This window comes from Melanotaenia boesemani, chromosome 12, assembly GCF_017639745.1.
Source record: "Melanotaenia boesemani isolate fMelBoe1 chromosome 12, fMelBoe1.pri, whole genome shotgun sequence".
NCBI classification, from domain to species: Eukaryota; Metazoa; Chordata; class Actinopteri; order Atheriniformes; family Melanotaeniidae; genus Melanotaenia; species Melanotaenia boesemani.
In genome coordinates this window covers 19,768,430-19,783,163 of record NC_055693.1, presented here as the reverse complement: position 1 = coordinate 19,783,163, position 14,734 = coordinate 19,768,430, and the positions used below count along the sequence as shown (strand labels likewise).

The 14,734-nt window shown below is 39.6% G+C and overlaps 1 protein-coding gene across 6 annotated transcripts in view; it reads left to right on the top strand.

Annotated features, from left to right (window-relative positions):
* Window positions 1–5,784: 5,784 nt before the first annotated feature.
* fmnl2a (formin-like 2a) overlaps window positions 5,785–14,734 on the top strand; it is a 45,176-nt gene continuing 36,226 nt past the window's right edge. For all 6 annotated transcript variants that reach the window (XM_042001908.1, XM_042001912.1, XM_042001909.1 and 3 more), the window contains exon 1: window positions 5,785–6,437. In XM_042001908.1, the coding sequence (XP_041857842.1) occupies window positions 6,324–6,437 (114 nt within the window). In that variant the 5' untranslated portion in view covers window positions 5,785–6,323. The remainder of the gene's footprint in view (window positions 6,438–14,734) is intronic.

Below are 14,734 nucleotides of genomic sequence, written 5' to 3'. Positions count from 1 at the left end.
TCTTTTTCTTAAATTGAATTTATTTGATATATTTGGTTGTGTATTTAATTTGTTTTCTAAAATATATACATCTGCTCTAATAGTAGAATGCACTTTTGTTTGCTTGAAATAAAGCACATCAATCAATAAATCAAGTATCTTAGAGTTCAGCTAGACAACAGACTAGACAGGAAATGCAACACAGAAGCATCTACAAGAAGGGACAAAGTAAGACTATTTTCTATGGAAGCTGAGATCCCTCATCGTCTGTACCAAGGTGTTGCATATGTTCTATAAATCTGTTTGGAAAGTGTCCAGAAAATGCTGCACAATCTGCTGAAAATAATGGCCGATTCTTTGCTTCCCCTACACAATGACTGTGTGTTCAGTGTGAGGCTTCGTCAAGTCTAATGCAAGATGGAAAGGTACCGGAGATCATTCCACCGCCCGTCACTGCCCTCTGTGGTGAAGCACTAAATCCTTCTAATTAATTATTATTATTGTTTTTTTTTATTAAAAACCCTACTACAACACTGAAATTTCCTTGAGTGATAAAGTATTTTTCATTTCATTAAATGGTGCAATTCAAGGAGTGGAGTGTATTTTACAAACACTAGAGGGCGCTATTTATCTGAAGATAAAACACCTGATCTTTGCTTTTATAAATCTGCGCTATCACCATTTCAGTTACTTAATGCTCATGTCCTGAAATTTGAATTAAAACACATTTGTTGCTTCACTCAAAGACCTGCAAGTGCCAAAATTTCATATTCTTTTCTTTCATATTCTTTTTCTAAGTGAACTTGATTTTACAGATGTTACTGAACTAAGCAGCCAAGTTAACTCCCTGTGAGGCTCCCCTCACAATACTCTGATTGTCCTGCTTTTATTTTTGGCACCCATTTTGCATTTTTATCTATCCTTATGGAGATATCAGAAGTCAGTCATATTTCCCCTTTTGGTCAGAAATGCTACTCTGAGATGCTCCATCTGGCCATACATGCTGGTTTCCCTTTTATTATAGGCTGTGTTAAGGGAAATGTAGATCTACTTTAATGCACTAATTACTGTCATTAAGAAAAAAAACATTTCAGGGACGTTTTTGCTTGATTTTCTGGTTAAAACTTGGGGGGGCTAGATGTGATGAAAAAGGTAGCGGAGATGGACTAATGACACCGAATCAATATTGGACAATAAAGGAAAACAGACTGGCAAAAATCCCATCAACTCAGTCATTCATGTATTTTTTTTTATTTTTGCTGTTACTGTTAGTTGTATCAGAACGACTGTGATTCAGAACACAACCTCATTTGTTTCACACTGCAGTTACAAGAGTGACACTATCATTCTTATTGTTTTCATGTTTACGCACTGTCTAGCTTGGGTCATCCACTAGTCTGCTGTCATTGTACAGACACAACCTATTATTTATTCAGATAAAAGGTGAATTAAGCTTCTATATACACAATATGTTATCTTGTATAACAAATCTATTTGTGAAAGATGCTTTACAGGGCCCAAACTTTTTCATAGCTTATCAACTGGGTTTGTTTACATGTATTATTAATGCACATATTGTTGTATTAATGGCAAGATCAGGCTCAACTGAATTTTGTTCTATAATACTATCTCAGGGTTGTGCCGTGAATACAGTTGGAGTGTCAATTTGGTTCAAGACAGTCATACTGGTAGGAAAACTGCATATTCTCAATTAGTTTTTGGTTAATCAGATTACCACACAACAAACCTGAAGCCGTGTTAAATTTCATCAGAGGAACACCGCACAGTTTTACAGTGGGAGATTCTGTTGTGTTACTGTGGTCAGAATAGGGTTTATTTAAGAAGCTGGAGAGGATTTGAATATTTCCACCTTTTCATTGTTGCTAATGAGGGGGGCATTAATGTAAAAATGATCACTGGTTCAAGCTTAATGTGCATTTTTAGTAGATTTCTCAATCCCAAGCATCTTTAAATGTGTTAATGGATCCTTGGTGTATAATCGGGTTTTAAAGAATGCCACAATGAGGAGCACAGTGTAAGTAAATAGCACCTATTAAGAGCACAAACATGTGGTACACAGCACATAATGTACACAACACAGGGGGAGGGGTCCTCAAACGGGACAAATCAAGTTAACTTAAAACACGTAATGATCACATGAGGTCAGTCATCTGTGATTTGCATCCTCAGTGTGTCCAGCCAGCTAACCTCAGATGTGACATCCTCCCCTGTGGAAAGGGTCCAGCAGCCTGAATGAAACCACTGTGCAAGTGGAGAACCGCTGGATAATCTCCAGAGCTCAGCTTGCTGATGTCACTCGCTTGTGCATGATGCAGCCCGCACCCTGAAGAGATCAGATTTCTTTTTAATGCATTTTGAATATCTTGAAGAGGGAAAGAAAAAGGGATTACTGTCTTTGGAGTTACACAACCAACGTAGTAACTGCTCCTCTAGAGATATGGAAAAAAACATTACAAATATCTGCAGATGCTGTCTGAAACAGAGAATTGCATTTCTTAATAGTTTTTCCAACAAACTTTAGTCTTCAGAAAGATTTTGGAGACCATGACAAGAGACAAAAAGACACAATTACCATCAACAAACCTTTTTCAAGACAGACATTTTGACTTATAGCTAGAATTTGTAGAGGGTTAGTAAGGGTGATGATATTGTGCCAGTGAAGCAGCATGCACAATATTACAGCTCTGAAAATAAAACTCAAAATGTAATTTCAACAATATGATTAGTGATGCAGTTTATGAAGATGCATCTGAACAAACCAAAAAGACCTCTGGAACATTGTCCTTTGGATAGATTTGACCAATGTGGAGACGCTTGACCACACCAAACCTATACCAAACTATTGTAGAGTCAAATGTGAGGTCATCTGTCTACCAGAAGTTGTCACTGAATTTGAGTCAAATGTTATTTTGTGCCCAAAGGACTTAAAATCTTTATACTAACAGGACACAAACACATCCTATATGACCCTGACTTTACATCTTTATGCTAAATTAAACATGGTTTAATTTTAAAATATACTGTGCTTAAAAGCAAATAAGCTTAATTAGCTCAAGTTCAGTTGACAACATACACAAAAATGTAAACTTTAATATAATTTAATGGTAAATTTTAATTAAAAAAAAAAAGTTTGATGTTTTTAAGTTGTAATGTCCTTACTTTATAATAACGCACCCCCCCCCCCCCCACACACACACACACATACAAAATTATTACAGAGCCAAGACTTTTAGAGTTTTGCACAACAAATATCTTTCCTGACATAAAACTGACTAAACTTTTATTCTAGTACATGAAAAGGACGAGACATCCATTTTAATTATATTTCTGTGTTCTAGAGATTTTTTATTCATTGCGTTTCATCCACTCAGATGACAGAAATTTCCATGTAAAAGAGGACCACATGACACGGTTAATATTTAACATGTCTACTAAAAACTTTCATGGACCAGACTGATCTAAAAGTTTAATGCGTAAGCTGTTTCAGTGAATCTATACAAGGCTGAACGAGTTGGGACTTTACTTTATGTTGCAGTGTGCAGATTCCTGAGTTCCTGCCAGCTGGTGGGATGTTTGTTATTGGTTGTTATTATTTGTTAAATCTGTACTGCTGCATCAGTGGTCACTGCAACAGAAAGTCAAAAAGACCACTGGATAATGGCTAATGGTAATATTCCTCCTTGAAAATTGCCTTTAGACATAAAATAGTGAGTTCAGTTGATTTTGACCAGGTTGCTGTTATGAAAAATAGTAGATTTGAAAGATACTTTTAGAGAGAGTTTTTTTTTACTTGACTATATTTTTTTCTGAAGCTGTGAGGCCATTGTGTCATTGACCAGCCATTCCAACATGTAGGTTGTCACTTGTGTGTCACTTACCTACCAGGTCACCAAGTGAAATTAGGTCACATGAATCATGGTGTGAATTGCAGTGAAACCATCTGTGGAAGGATGTTAAGGCTCATTACATGTGGTTGATGGATAATGATGAAGGCAACCACCTCTTTTAAAGGCTTTTCTTCCTCTGTGATGGTGTGAATGACCACAGAAAGTTTACATTTCTGTTAACCTACACCAGTCAGGAAGACTGACCTGGTGTTAATATGCTAAAAGGGTGATTGGATCACAAATGGCTGTTGCTAAATACTGATGTAAATGTACTGTGAGACACATGAGGACACAGGTGTGAATGCACATTCTTAGATATGTCCATTTGTGATTGTTTCACCCAAGATGTATGGTTCTACTACGTCTGAACACCTGCTGAGAAAGTAATTTGGATGAGTAAAAGATAAAAAAAAACAAAGTCCAGCTGCCTTTACTTTAAGAGCCAAGAAAGCTGTTAAATAAATGCCTAAACATGACAAGTCCACCAAGAAGAACCAGAATGGTTTTATAATTAATTGTTTCATTAAATGCAACCATATAGCCCCATGAAATTTAATCACTACACATCAGCAGTGCAAGAAGTATCCTGCACTTTGATAAAAATACACAACACTGCAAAACACTCATTTGCTTATGTAGAAGTTAAAGTATTAACAGTAAAATGCAGCTGTGTAGTCACTATTACTTACATAATTTTATACATGATGTTATTAGAATATTAACACTGAAGGATAAGTGTGTACAGAAGATGCTACTGTTGAGCCACTGTACTCCAGGTTTTACTTTGTTTCCCTGCTCCAACACACCTGATTCAAATAAAATGGTTCTTCAACAACTGAATGTCAAGTTCTGCACAAACCTCTTAGTGAGCCATTAATTTGAGTCATGTATGCTGCATCAAAAAAAGCATCTAAAACCTGCAGGACAGTTGGTGATCCCTGGCATATAGGGTCAAGAGATTATTAATGGGAAAAGAAATCACACTTTTGTTTTCAATTTCTGGATTTGTAAAATATTTTGAACTGTGATTATTCAAGAATTTACTGAACTAGAACCCTTTAAAATAGTTGGTTAAAACCTATTAATGATCCTTTCGTGGGTTCGCCATTCTATTAAAACCTTTAAAACTTTTACTTCCTCTAAGTCAGGGATCTTAAATATTGACAACAGGCTGTTTGATCTATTTCTTTTGTTATAATTGTGTTGAAACGGGGAAACACAAAACCCAGAGAAAGTCCTCCAAAACCAGAGCTCCTTGATCTTGATCTTTAAATGTTGACAGTGGGTGATGATACACACCTGAAATCGGATCATATGAAAAGTGATAGCTTCGATACCAAATTTCGTATTGACATTGGATTTACACTGAAAGATAAAGATACTTTATTTTTCGCAGTAAATGTTTTTATTTTTGCAAACACTTTGTTTAAATTTCTACAGGAATTTAATGCTTAATTAATTAACAATAAAAACAGTAAGAGTAATTTCGGCTAGTGATCATAAAATGTGTTCATATTTAGAATATTGATGAATTTATCAAATAAGTCACTGCATGAAAATACAAAACCAGCTTTCCTAAGTTACCAGTACCAACCTGAGCCTGTTTACTTGGTATTGAATTGGTAAGTTTACGCCATTATCTAAAATGTTAAACCTGATTACACGCACTTTTATATAATGGAAAGAAAAGAAAAAAAAGTTGGGAACTGCTGGTGAAAACTTTATAATGTGTTGTGGCCTCTTAACACTTAAGTTAGGAAACGATTGTAGACGCTAAAGTTTGTTTTCTTTCACAAAGGACTCAAAGAACCACAATGCAACACCGAAAATATCATCTCCTTAGCTACGGCTTTGGGAGCAACGCCCCAAGAAGTGGGAGGCTTCCCCCTGAAAGAGTCATTGTAGAGAGGGATGAGAGTGCGTGCAGCTTCGGGGTGTGTGTGTGTGTGTGTGAGCCCCCTCCTCCTTAACAAGCTGGTCAGCAGTGCAGGGATTAGGAAAGCCAGTTCTGCTCACTCACTACGAAACAGATAGAGACGCTGCAAGGAGCGTGAATCATGCCTGACGCGGTTTTCACCGGTTGGGAGTGGAGCCGAAATTGTGAAAGATACGGATAACAGGGAATATAGGTCCGTGTGGATCGAGTCACGTTTGCAGGTTTCTTCACTTTGCGCAGTGAAAATGTCTCAGGGGCCCCGCTGCTGTTGCCGATCGGACCCATCGCATTATGCTGCCTCCCTCACATGTGTTTTATGTTGAAGAAGAAAAAGTGACCTGGATAGACCCGCTGGAAGCCGAAGAGGGCGACTGAACACACCAAAGGGCGTGCGGATATTCTCTTCTTCTTTTTTTTTTGCCGTGCGGAGATTTTTTATTTTATCTGCAAGTGAACAAGGGGGGAAAAGTTGTGTCTGCCTGCGGGTGTAAAGAGCAAACATGGGGAACGCAGGGAGCATGGACCAGCACACTGATTTCAGGGGACACAACATGCCCCTGAAACTCCCCATGCCTGAACCAGGTGAACTGGAGGAGAAATTTGCAATCGTTTTGGTAAGAAGAAGAAGAAAAAAAAAGTTTTGTTCCCCCCCAATGCGTTTCCTCTTTGTTCCCTCCATGCTTCAGTGTCCAGGGATGGGACAGCTGTGAGTAGGTTGGACCTCTGTTTGTCCAGCACGCCTGAGCCTTTTCTTTGTTGTTCAGAAGGGGGATTCCGAGCTAAAATGTGCTGTGACTCAAAGCAGAGCTCTGACATCTGAACAGTAGTGTTTCAATGTGTGTTTTAACTCTATTGAAAGTGCAGAAGAAGTTTAAATAGAGCTCAACAGTTATTAAAAAGTTTTTAATATTAGTATTTTAATTTCTTTAAAAATCCACTATTCTGTTAACATTATGAAAACACACCAGATGTCAGATTTTGGCCCCCTTTAAACTAAATATTTGCACTGTAATCTCATGTGTTAAGACACACGGGACACCTGTACCGTTGACATTGAAAACCGCTGGTTTTATAGCCATCCCCTTTTCAACTTTTATGAGCCCAGACGCTGGCTTACTACTGAAGTTTTCAGTGCCCAGCATGCCAGGTCTTTTGAACCCCCCTGTCACATCATAAAGAGTCAACAGATCTGTCAACAATTATGTTACCAGGCTGGGAACACTGACTGAATATTCCTGGGTTCCTCCATCTGATGAGGCTGGTGAAGACAGGAATTAGAAGGAAAGTTTTTATTTAGCCACAGATTTTCATTTTAGATTTTTATCTTGTGAATTAAAGCCAACCAGTTGCTTTCCACTACTCTGCTCCTCTGCGAATAATGACCTGCACAGAAGAACACTAAGGTGAAATTTGAGAGCTGGTAAAATGTGGGTCAGACGTGATTGTCGCCTGGCCTGGTGCTTTCATACATTAGCTGCTCAGGAGAAGGATTTGACTTGTGCAAGCAGTTTTTTTTTTTATCGCTGCATGAATGTTTTTGTCAGCTTTTCTGTTCCAGAGCAAGATTACTATAGCAAGAAAGCCTGTTACACAAAGCCGATAGGTAGAAGTCACAAATGTATGCCAGACAGTGCTGTGTAAGGGATGTGATTGCTGCTTGTCTGACACTGATGAATCCTATTCCAAGGTTTGACGTCACATCACTGCAGGATTTGGGCCACTTTTTTAATCACATATGCCCAGTAAAGTCATAGTAGAGTCACCTACTTCCTTACTCTCCTGAGCATCAAGAGTCTAAAGTCCCCCTACTCATGTGGGCTTAAAATGATTAAGATCCATAAATTGTTCCTGAGCTTATCCCTCATTATGCTTTCCAAGGGGGAAAAAAAAGAAAAAAGGATGTCCTGAGCTGACTGTCAGTAAAGCTGATTCCTCATATAGCATGTTAGGAACTCCCCTCTTGCTCCCTCCCTTCCTTCTCCTTGCTGCCAGCATGATGCCTCAGCTCTTGGCGGGGCGGCAGCCCTCGGGCATTAAAAGAATTTAGTGCTATTATCAGAGCATTTAGTGTTGGTTACCACCATTTAAACCCTAATGTGTCTCAGCTGTGGCTGATGGCGGTTAACTCTTTCGAGTGACAGTGTGTGACTCTGATGACCTCATCTCAGTTTGAGTAGAGGATGATTAGCATGATGCCTCTCTTGTTTCTTTGTGTCCTATGAGGTTACAAAGAAGCCTGAGAGGCTGATGAGTCAAGATTTGTTCTTGGCTACAGTTCAACGGCTCATTCACCCACTCATTAATCACTTCCTGTCACACACACTCCCACAGTCATTTATTAACCTGGTTAACTGGTTGACGACTTTATCAGTCATGCTGTACTACAGACTTCATTCAGCATATTCTCAACCTGTTGATCAAAGAATAGCCGCAGGACTGTTTACTTGCCGCTTATAATAGGTTTGATCAACAGACAGGCTCTGCATCGCAGCAGGGAACCGCCCGGATTAAAGACTTGTGCTGTGCGTGACCACATACGAGCAGTCATCTGAATTTCTCATCAAGGACTTACTCTGTTTGAATTTTCATGCGGTGTGATGTGAAACACCCTCTTTCAAATATTGACTTTTGATCAACTCATCAGAGCAGATGTGAGGCCTGTACTATGAAGCGGGTTTAACACAGGATATCTCTCTGTTACCTGGGTTGACATATCCAGTCATTCTCAATCCTGATGGTAATTGAACCCAGGGTTTTCCAATCTTGATCAATGTGCGCTCACATCAAAGGGGGTGGTGTTTGCAGTGTCTGATCACAAACACGGAGAAACCCTGCATAGCAACTTACTTTATCATGGAGGAGCAATATCAACGAACAGCACTCTGATCACTCATTTTCACTTTATTAAGGCGCAGATGTTTCAGGCATAGCGCTTCCTCAGTGTTTTTTCTTTCCTTTATATTTTCTATTGAGTTCTTGTGAGGCTCAGCACCCCTGTGTGAGCGCGTTTCGTGTTGGAATCTTAACTACTTGTTCTGTCACGTGAGGAATTATGTGTTTCATAAATTCATGGTTGTGCAGTTCTTCCATGTGTGACCGTTATTATTAATCTCATTATTTCATATGCAACCCTAGTGGAGCTAAATGGACTTGAAAACAAGTCAAGAAAAAGTACAAATCATTCTTCAAAGCAGTCAGTGAGAGGCTTTTACTTCTTTAAACTGTCTCTCTTGTATGGATGAAATCAACAGAATTTGATATTGTTTGCAGCCCACAGGAAACAAATGTAGCGCAGTCCATCCTTTCGTATAGTAACCTATGTCATCGGGCCATAAAAGGAAAAGACAATCCACACACCAACGTCGACAGGGTGTTTTAAGAATGAGCAAGCCATTTTCCAAAAGAACTGTTTGGTCAGGAGGTGGTGCTTTTTATACTCATTGATTTCATATCCAGAACATAACCTGCTCCAGTGTAGGTTAGCCGTTCAGTTTAAGTTACCATGGTGATTTACCCAGGTGAAAAGAGAACGACGAAGACCAAAAACCCAGGGATAACCACAAAGTTCCCTTGATAAGAGAAAATCCAGCTTTGTAGAACAGGCCTCTGATCATATCTGTGTGGCTACATGCAGCCACACACCTGAAATATGCTGATTCCTGGCATGTGTTGTTCAACAAAAGCTAAAGATCTGTTCCTGTCCTTGAAGGTGAAAAGCTCCAGGAACTTTATGGAGGTTTTTACAGGCTTTATATAATTAAGTTGAGATTTGCTTTTACAGATTCTAATTCTGATTTCTGTGTCCACAAATAGCTTTATAATGACATTTTGATCAACAACAGTAAGAACAAGTCTCCACTTGCAAATAAGTTCTTTGCTCTTGCCTTTATTGGTTTGTCTTATTGGGTACATTGTTTTATTCATACTACAAAGGAACCATTTAAAGGCTGCTTCAGAATTGATATAAAACAAAGAACTGTCTACTTATACTACACATGCTTTGCATTTCCAAGTTATGTAAAGTAAATGCATCAAAATTTGTTTTAAGTGACTTCAGCTTCTTCAGAACTGCCCTAAGTTAATTTTAATCCACCCTGTCTTGGATAACGTGTGAGTCTGCAGCTCCCTCTAAATAACAGCTCCCACTGAAGTCCAATAAATCCCTGGAGCTGAGGCCTGATCTTTGAAATAGATTTAAGCTAATAGTAACGTAATTCTTCTGCTTTGATGGGAGTGGCCTGATTCTCATGCAAGCTCAGCCATGAAGTTAGATGAAGGTTTTACCCAAATATTCTCAGTTTACTTTATTGAAGGGCTAACAGATTTCAGTTACAGTCCAAAACAGGGATTCATATTTTTTAAACTAGTATTAGTGTCTGATGCATGTTTATGCTTGATAGCATCTGAATTATTACTGGCATCTATCATGAGTGTATACGTCTACTTATTCTCACCTTCTTTAAAGCACCCTCATTAAAGACCCTGTCTGCACTCCAGGCCAGCTGTTTTTCTTTTATGCCAGGGTGCAAGGCAGCTGCTCCGTTTTTGTTTTAGTTTGGTCAAACTATCCACCAGCCAGGCTTTATGCAAATGTGTCACGTGGTGATATAGATAGCAGTGGACGAAACTACAAATGAGGTTGTTGCAGACAAATCAGCTACTGTGTCTTCTGTGAAAGAGGATAACTTCCTCTGGTATAGACTTGGTAGTTTTGTAGACATATGAGCTAACTGCTGACTTTACAGCTCAGACCTTAAAGAGGACACATTATTCTTCTCAAACACTGCAGATTTTTTGTAGCTAAGTTATCCCATTCACCCAGGGTATAATGGCTTTGCAGTTAGACTAACTAACTTACCCTATGTTTATTCTGTATAGTGACAAAATACTGTTGTCCCAGTAAAATGACTGACTGGTCAAATATATCACAGTAGATCGGGTTACTCAGCACTAATTGTGAACTATTTGAACATAAGTTAGTTCAACAAAGCTCAAGAGGGTCAGTCTTTATGTATTTGTCTATGTCTGAAAGCATGTTAAATGGCTGCAATCATTCTGTGTAAGTCACATGTGCAGCGTTATCGAGTCTGTATGTTTGACACAGAACCAGAGAAGGCAAATGACTGTGTGTAACAGGAATGTAGCCCAGGCCTCACGTCTGCTTCCCAGCTTCAGTTAGCCACAGAGTTGACTTCAAATCAGATTTTACCCACATCCATGATATTGTCCACTTCAATCTCAGGGTCCTTGTGTTAGTTGAATATTAGGACTGCTGCTGGAGAGGCAGAGAGGTTACTCATTAAAATGCCATATGGGGGACTGCAGGCTTAGCTGCCGTTGTTGTTGCTGCTCTTCCCAGTAGTCTGGCCAGATTACATCTAAGCTGCTTTGTTTAAAGGCTGCTGAGGTGCTACGAGCTGCTGTTGTATATGTTATGGGGTGATGCATCTGAGATTCAGATTAATCACAAGAGCAAGCTTTCATGTTAGACTGAAGTCTAGTTTGTCATCATGACAGGTCCAGACTATGTTGGCTGTCTACCTGCATGTTCAGGCTTAGCCACGTCCCAGATGGATTCAGTTTCTATGATTCTATTGAATTGGAGTTCAGTCTGGGTGTTGTGACAGCAATTTGTTAGCATGTTATCCACAAGTGTGAAGACACAACTCATTCCCCACCTATGACATTGCTCCATGGAACCCAGGAAGTGACTCAGCTAGCGCTCTTCTTCATTAAAAAGCAGAACAATAGGTATTGTCTAAGGCGCAGAGGGTGAACAGTGGCTGAATCCCGTGCATCAGGCCCATGGAACAGAGCTGCTTTTTATTCTGTGGGGTGCCCAAGATGGAGCCTGGCACCAGACCCAGACCCGGCAGGCTGTAAAAGACCACCATGCATGCCCATATGTGTGTGTGTGCGCTTGTTTTTACAATGTTGGATCCCCAGGGTGCTCACCCACCAATTAGCCACAACAGAGAAGAGCATAAGAGCAGTGACATCCAGCTGCCAGTGCTTTGTCCTTTTCAGGCTGGTAGAGAAGATCTGAGATGGTGATCAAAACCTCAAAGCATACACTTCAGGCATCCTGGCTGGCTGATTATGTGCGTACATGTCATTTGACTGTGACCTGGCACTGTAGAGCTGAAACCACTGAAACTTCAATCAGTATTGTTGTTCTGTGTTCAGTTTTGACATGTGCACATTTGGGGGTTTGGTCGTCTGCACTGCCACTGTGGGTGGCAGACGCTGCTTTTAGTACCCACCATACATGACATCGCTTTTAGTGTGATCTCACCTGGGTACAAGTTGTGTGCTGATTTATGACAGACTCTCAAGACAACTGCACTTTTAGCTGAACTTTCCACTGAAAACAGAAATATTGTCACAGTGTTGACATCAGGTTGGAATGATTGTGTTTTGACTTGCTCAGAATTATCTTTGCTAGCTCTTCCTGCAGGTGCACCAGTGATGTAGCCTTGAAAAGGCCAGTCTAGTCCTTTCATGTGGGTCACAGTCTATTACTAGTGTTGTTCAAAAGGGACGGTCCAAGCCCACACAAAAGAATGACAGTCACAACTCTGTGTATAAGTGTATTATGGTCAGGATCTGTCCCGGCTCCAAAGTGGCAGCTGGACTGGACTGCTTCGCTAAATTGCTACACAAGAGGGCCTTTTTGGTTATAATTTTTTCCCCCCAAGCTGCTTACATTTATCAGAAAACAAGTTTAGTAGAACCTTCAAGTGTCTATGTCAATATGACAAATTAGATAGTATGTTGTGGCGTCAGGGTCAGCTTTATCTTGTGGCATTGAGATTGTTGTCATTCTTTTTCTTAAGGACCTTGATCTTTATTAAGCTGTGAAATCATGCAAACGGCTTATTCACCCCCTATTATGTAGCTTAACCTAACAGAGTGCACCTGAAATTCTCATCTAAAGAAGAAAACTCCTGACCTACTTTTTATTGAACTTTTTACATTTTAAAGTCTTGAGGTGAAGTTTTACCGTACAGTCTAACACCTTGGTTCATATAATCTTATTATTTCCTTTTAACCTCCTCTTCTTAAATGTTTATATGCTGCAGTGAAAGCTGTCAGGGTTTAAAAGGCATGTTTTGTTGCATAATGACTTGCCAGAGTTAACATCTGGAGTACAGAATAGGAGGTCCTGTTGCATTTACTTCAGTGCCCATAACCTCTATTCTCTTTCTTTGTGTGGGCTCTTTAGCGAAAGTGCCATGCAGGTAAACCCCCTGTTGTAGATTTTAATCTGATAATGATGACCGTTACAATGCAGCAGATCACATCAAAGTCAGATGAGCTGTTTTGTCAGTGGAAAAAAATATGGGATAATTAGCTATGATAGAAGCACATTGTTGTGGTGGGCACCAGAATGCATCAGTCATTTGATTAGAATAAATAGCCACCCAGTTCTTTGTGACAAATTCTTTAGTTGTGTTATGGTTGAGTTCAGATTTACTACTGTGCAGAATCTGACTCTATCATGGCAGTTTGGAGCAGGGTCAGTAAAGAGTTAAAGCAGCTACCTCTGAAATTTTACGCTGGTTTAATTTGATACCTCCAAACACCAGTAAAACTGGTACAAATACAAATAAAGACAAAAGCAAACTGTTTCAGTGGTGTGTGCAGATGACTGTTGACACTATTCCTGTATGAGTACTTGTGCATGATCCATTTTTCTTTAACTTTAGCAAGTCTGAATTTGTCATTTCATGCTGCAATCAATAAAAGTCACCAGTCAAATGTTTGGACACTGAATTAAAAATAATCTTTCCACAATGGAGGCAACTTAACATTTTAGATATCAGTTTAATTACAGTTTGTTGGATTTTTACAGCCATTGTTTTAGATAAACAACTTTTCTGGTTCCTGTTCACTCATCATATTGCAGAGCTGGAACGCAGCACTGACTCCACCTAAGTTGGGACTCTTTCGCAACCTTACAACATCTGGTCTGGCCCTCCGTGTCCATGTATCACTAGTTTTATTTGGACAGCACCCTGCTGCTCCAAACCATGTCCATAATGTTGTTCCGGCATTTAGATAGCAGTCAGTGCTGATGCTGTTTTTATCATGTCAAAGTAAAGTAAACTTTATGTAATGAGCGGTGCGTTTGCCCACAGCACAGATGAAGTGTTGTGAATTTTTAAATGTAATCTTTCAAGTATTGGACAAAGCTATCTGACAGAACAGCTTGAGTTGCACTCAAACTTCAATGTTGTACACAAAGGAAGTAAAATGTGAGTCCTCCCACTTGCAGCTGCTTGTATTTAGAGTATTACAGCTGATTTCACTTTATTATTATTATTAACCATATGGTGTTACATGTTTAGTCAAAAGCCTTGCTGAAGGCACCCAAATTCTTTAGTGAAATGAAAATTAGAAAAATGTAATTTATTGCTAGTAAAGTAATGCTAGTTTCTTGACACTGGACAAAAATGTAGTACTGTAGCATCTTTTATTTGTGGTATCTGTGGATGGCAGATTGTCCACTAAGGACAGCATTGAAGATTATAGCTCATCACTGTCTACTAAATAGATGAAAGGCTTTTGTGGAATGTGGACAAAATAGGGCCACAAACACTTGAACCCACCGTTTGCGCTCAAGGCATTCCTTCAAACAGCTTCAAAAACATGAAAACTACAGTCCAGTCAGGGGGTCCTCCGGATTACAAAGCTAATCTGAGGACAGACAGGGGACACCTGTGCCCCCAAAGAGTAGCGAGGGATTACAGAGCCACGCTGTGCTAATAAGCAGAGGACAGCCTGCTTGGGATAGCTCATGCCTCAGTTCCGGCCAACTCATTTCTCCCTTTAGCAGCCCCTTTATTCCTGGCAGCCTCTACTATGAATATGACAGATTGTTATTCTTGCAGGTCTGAACTGCACAGAT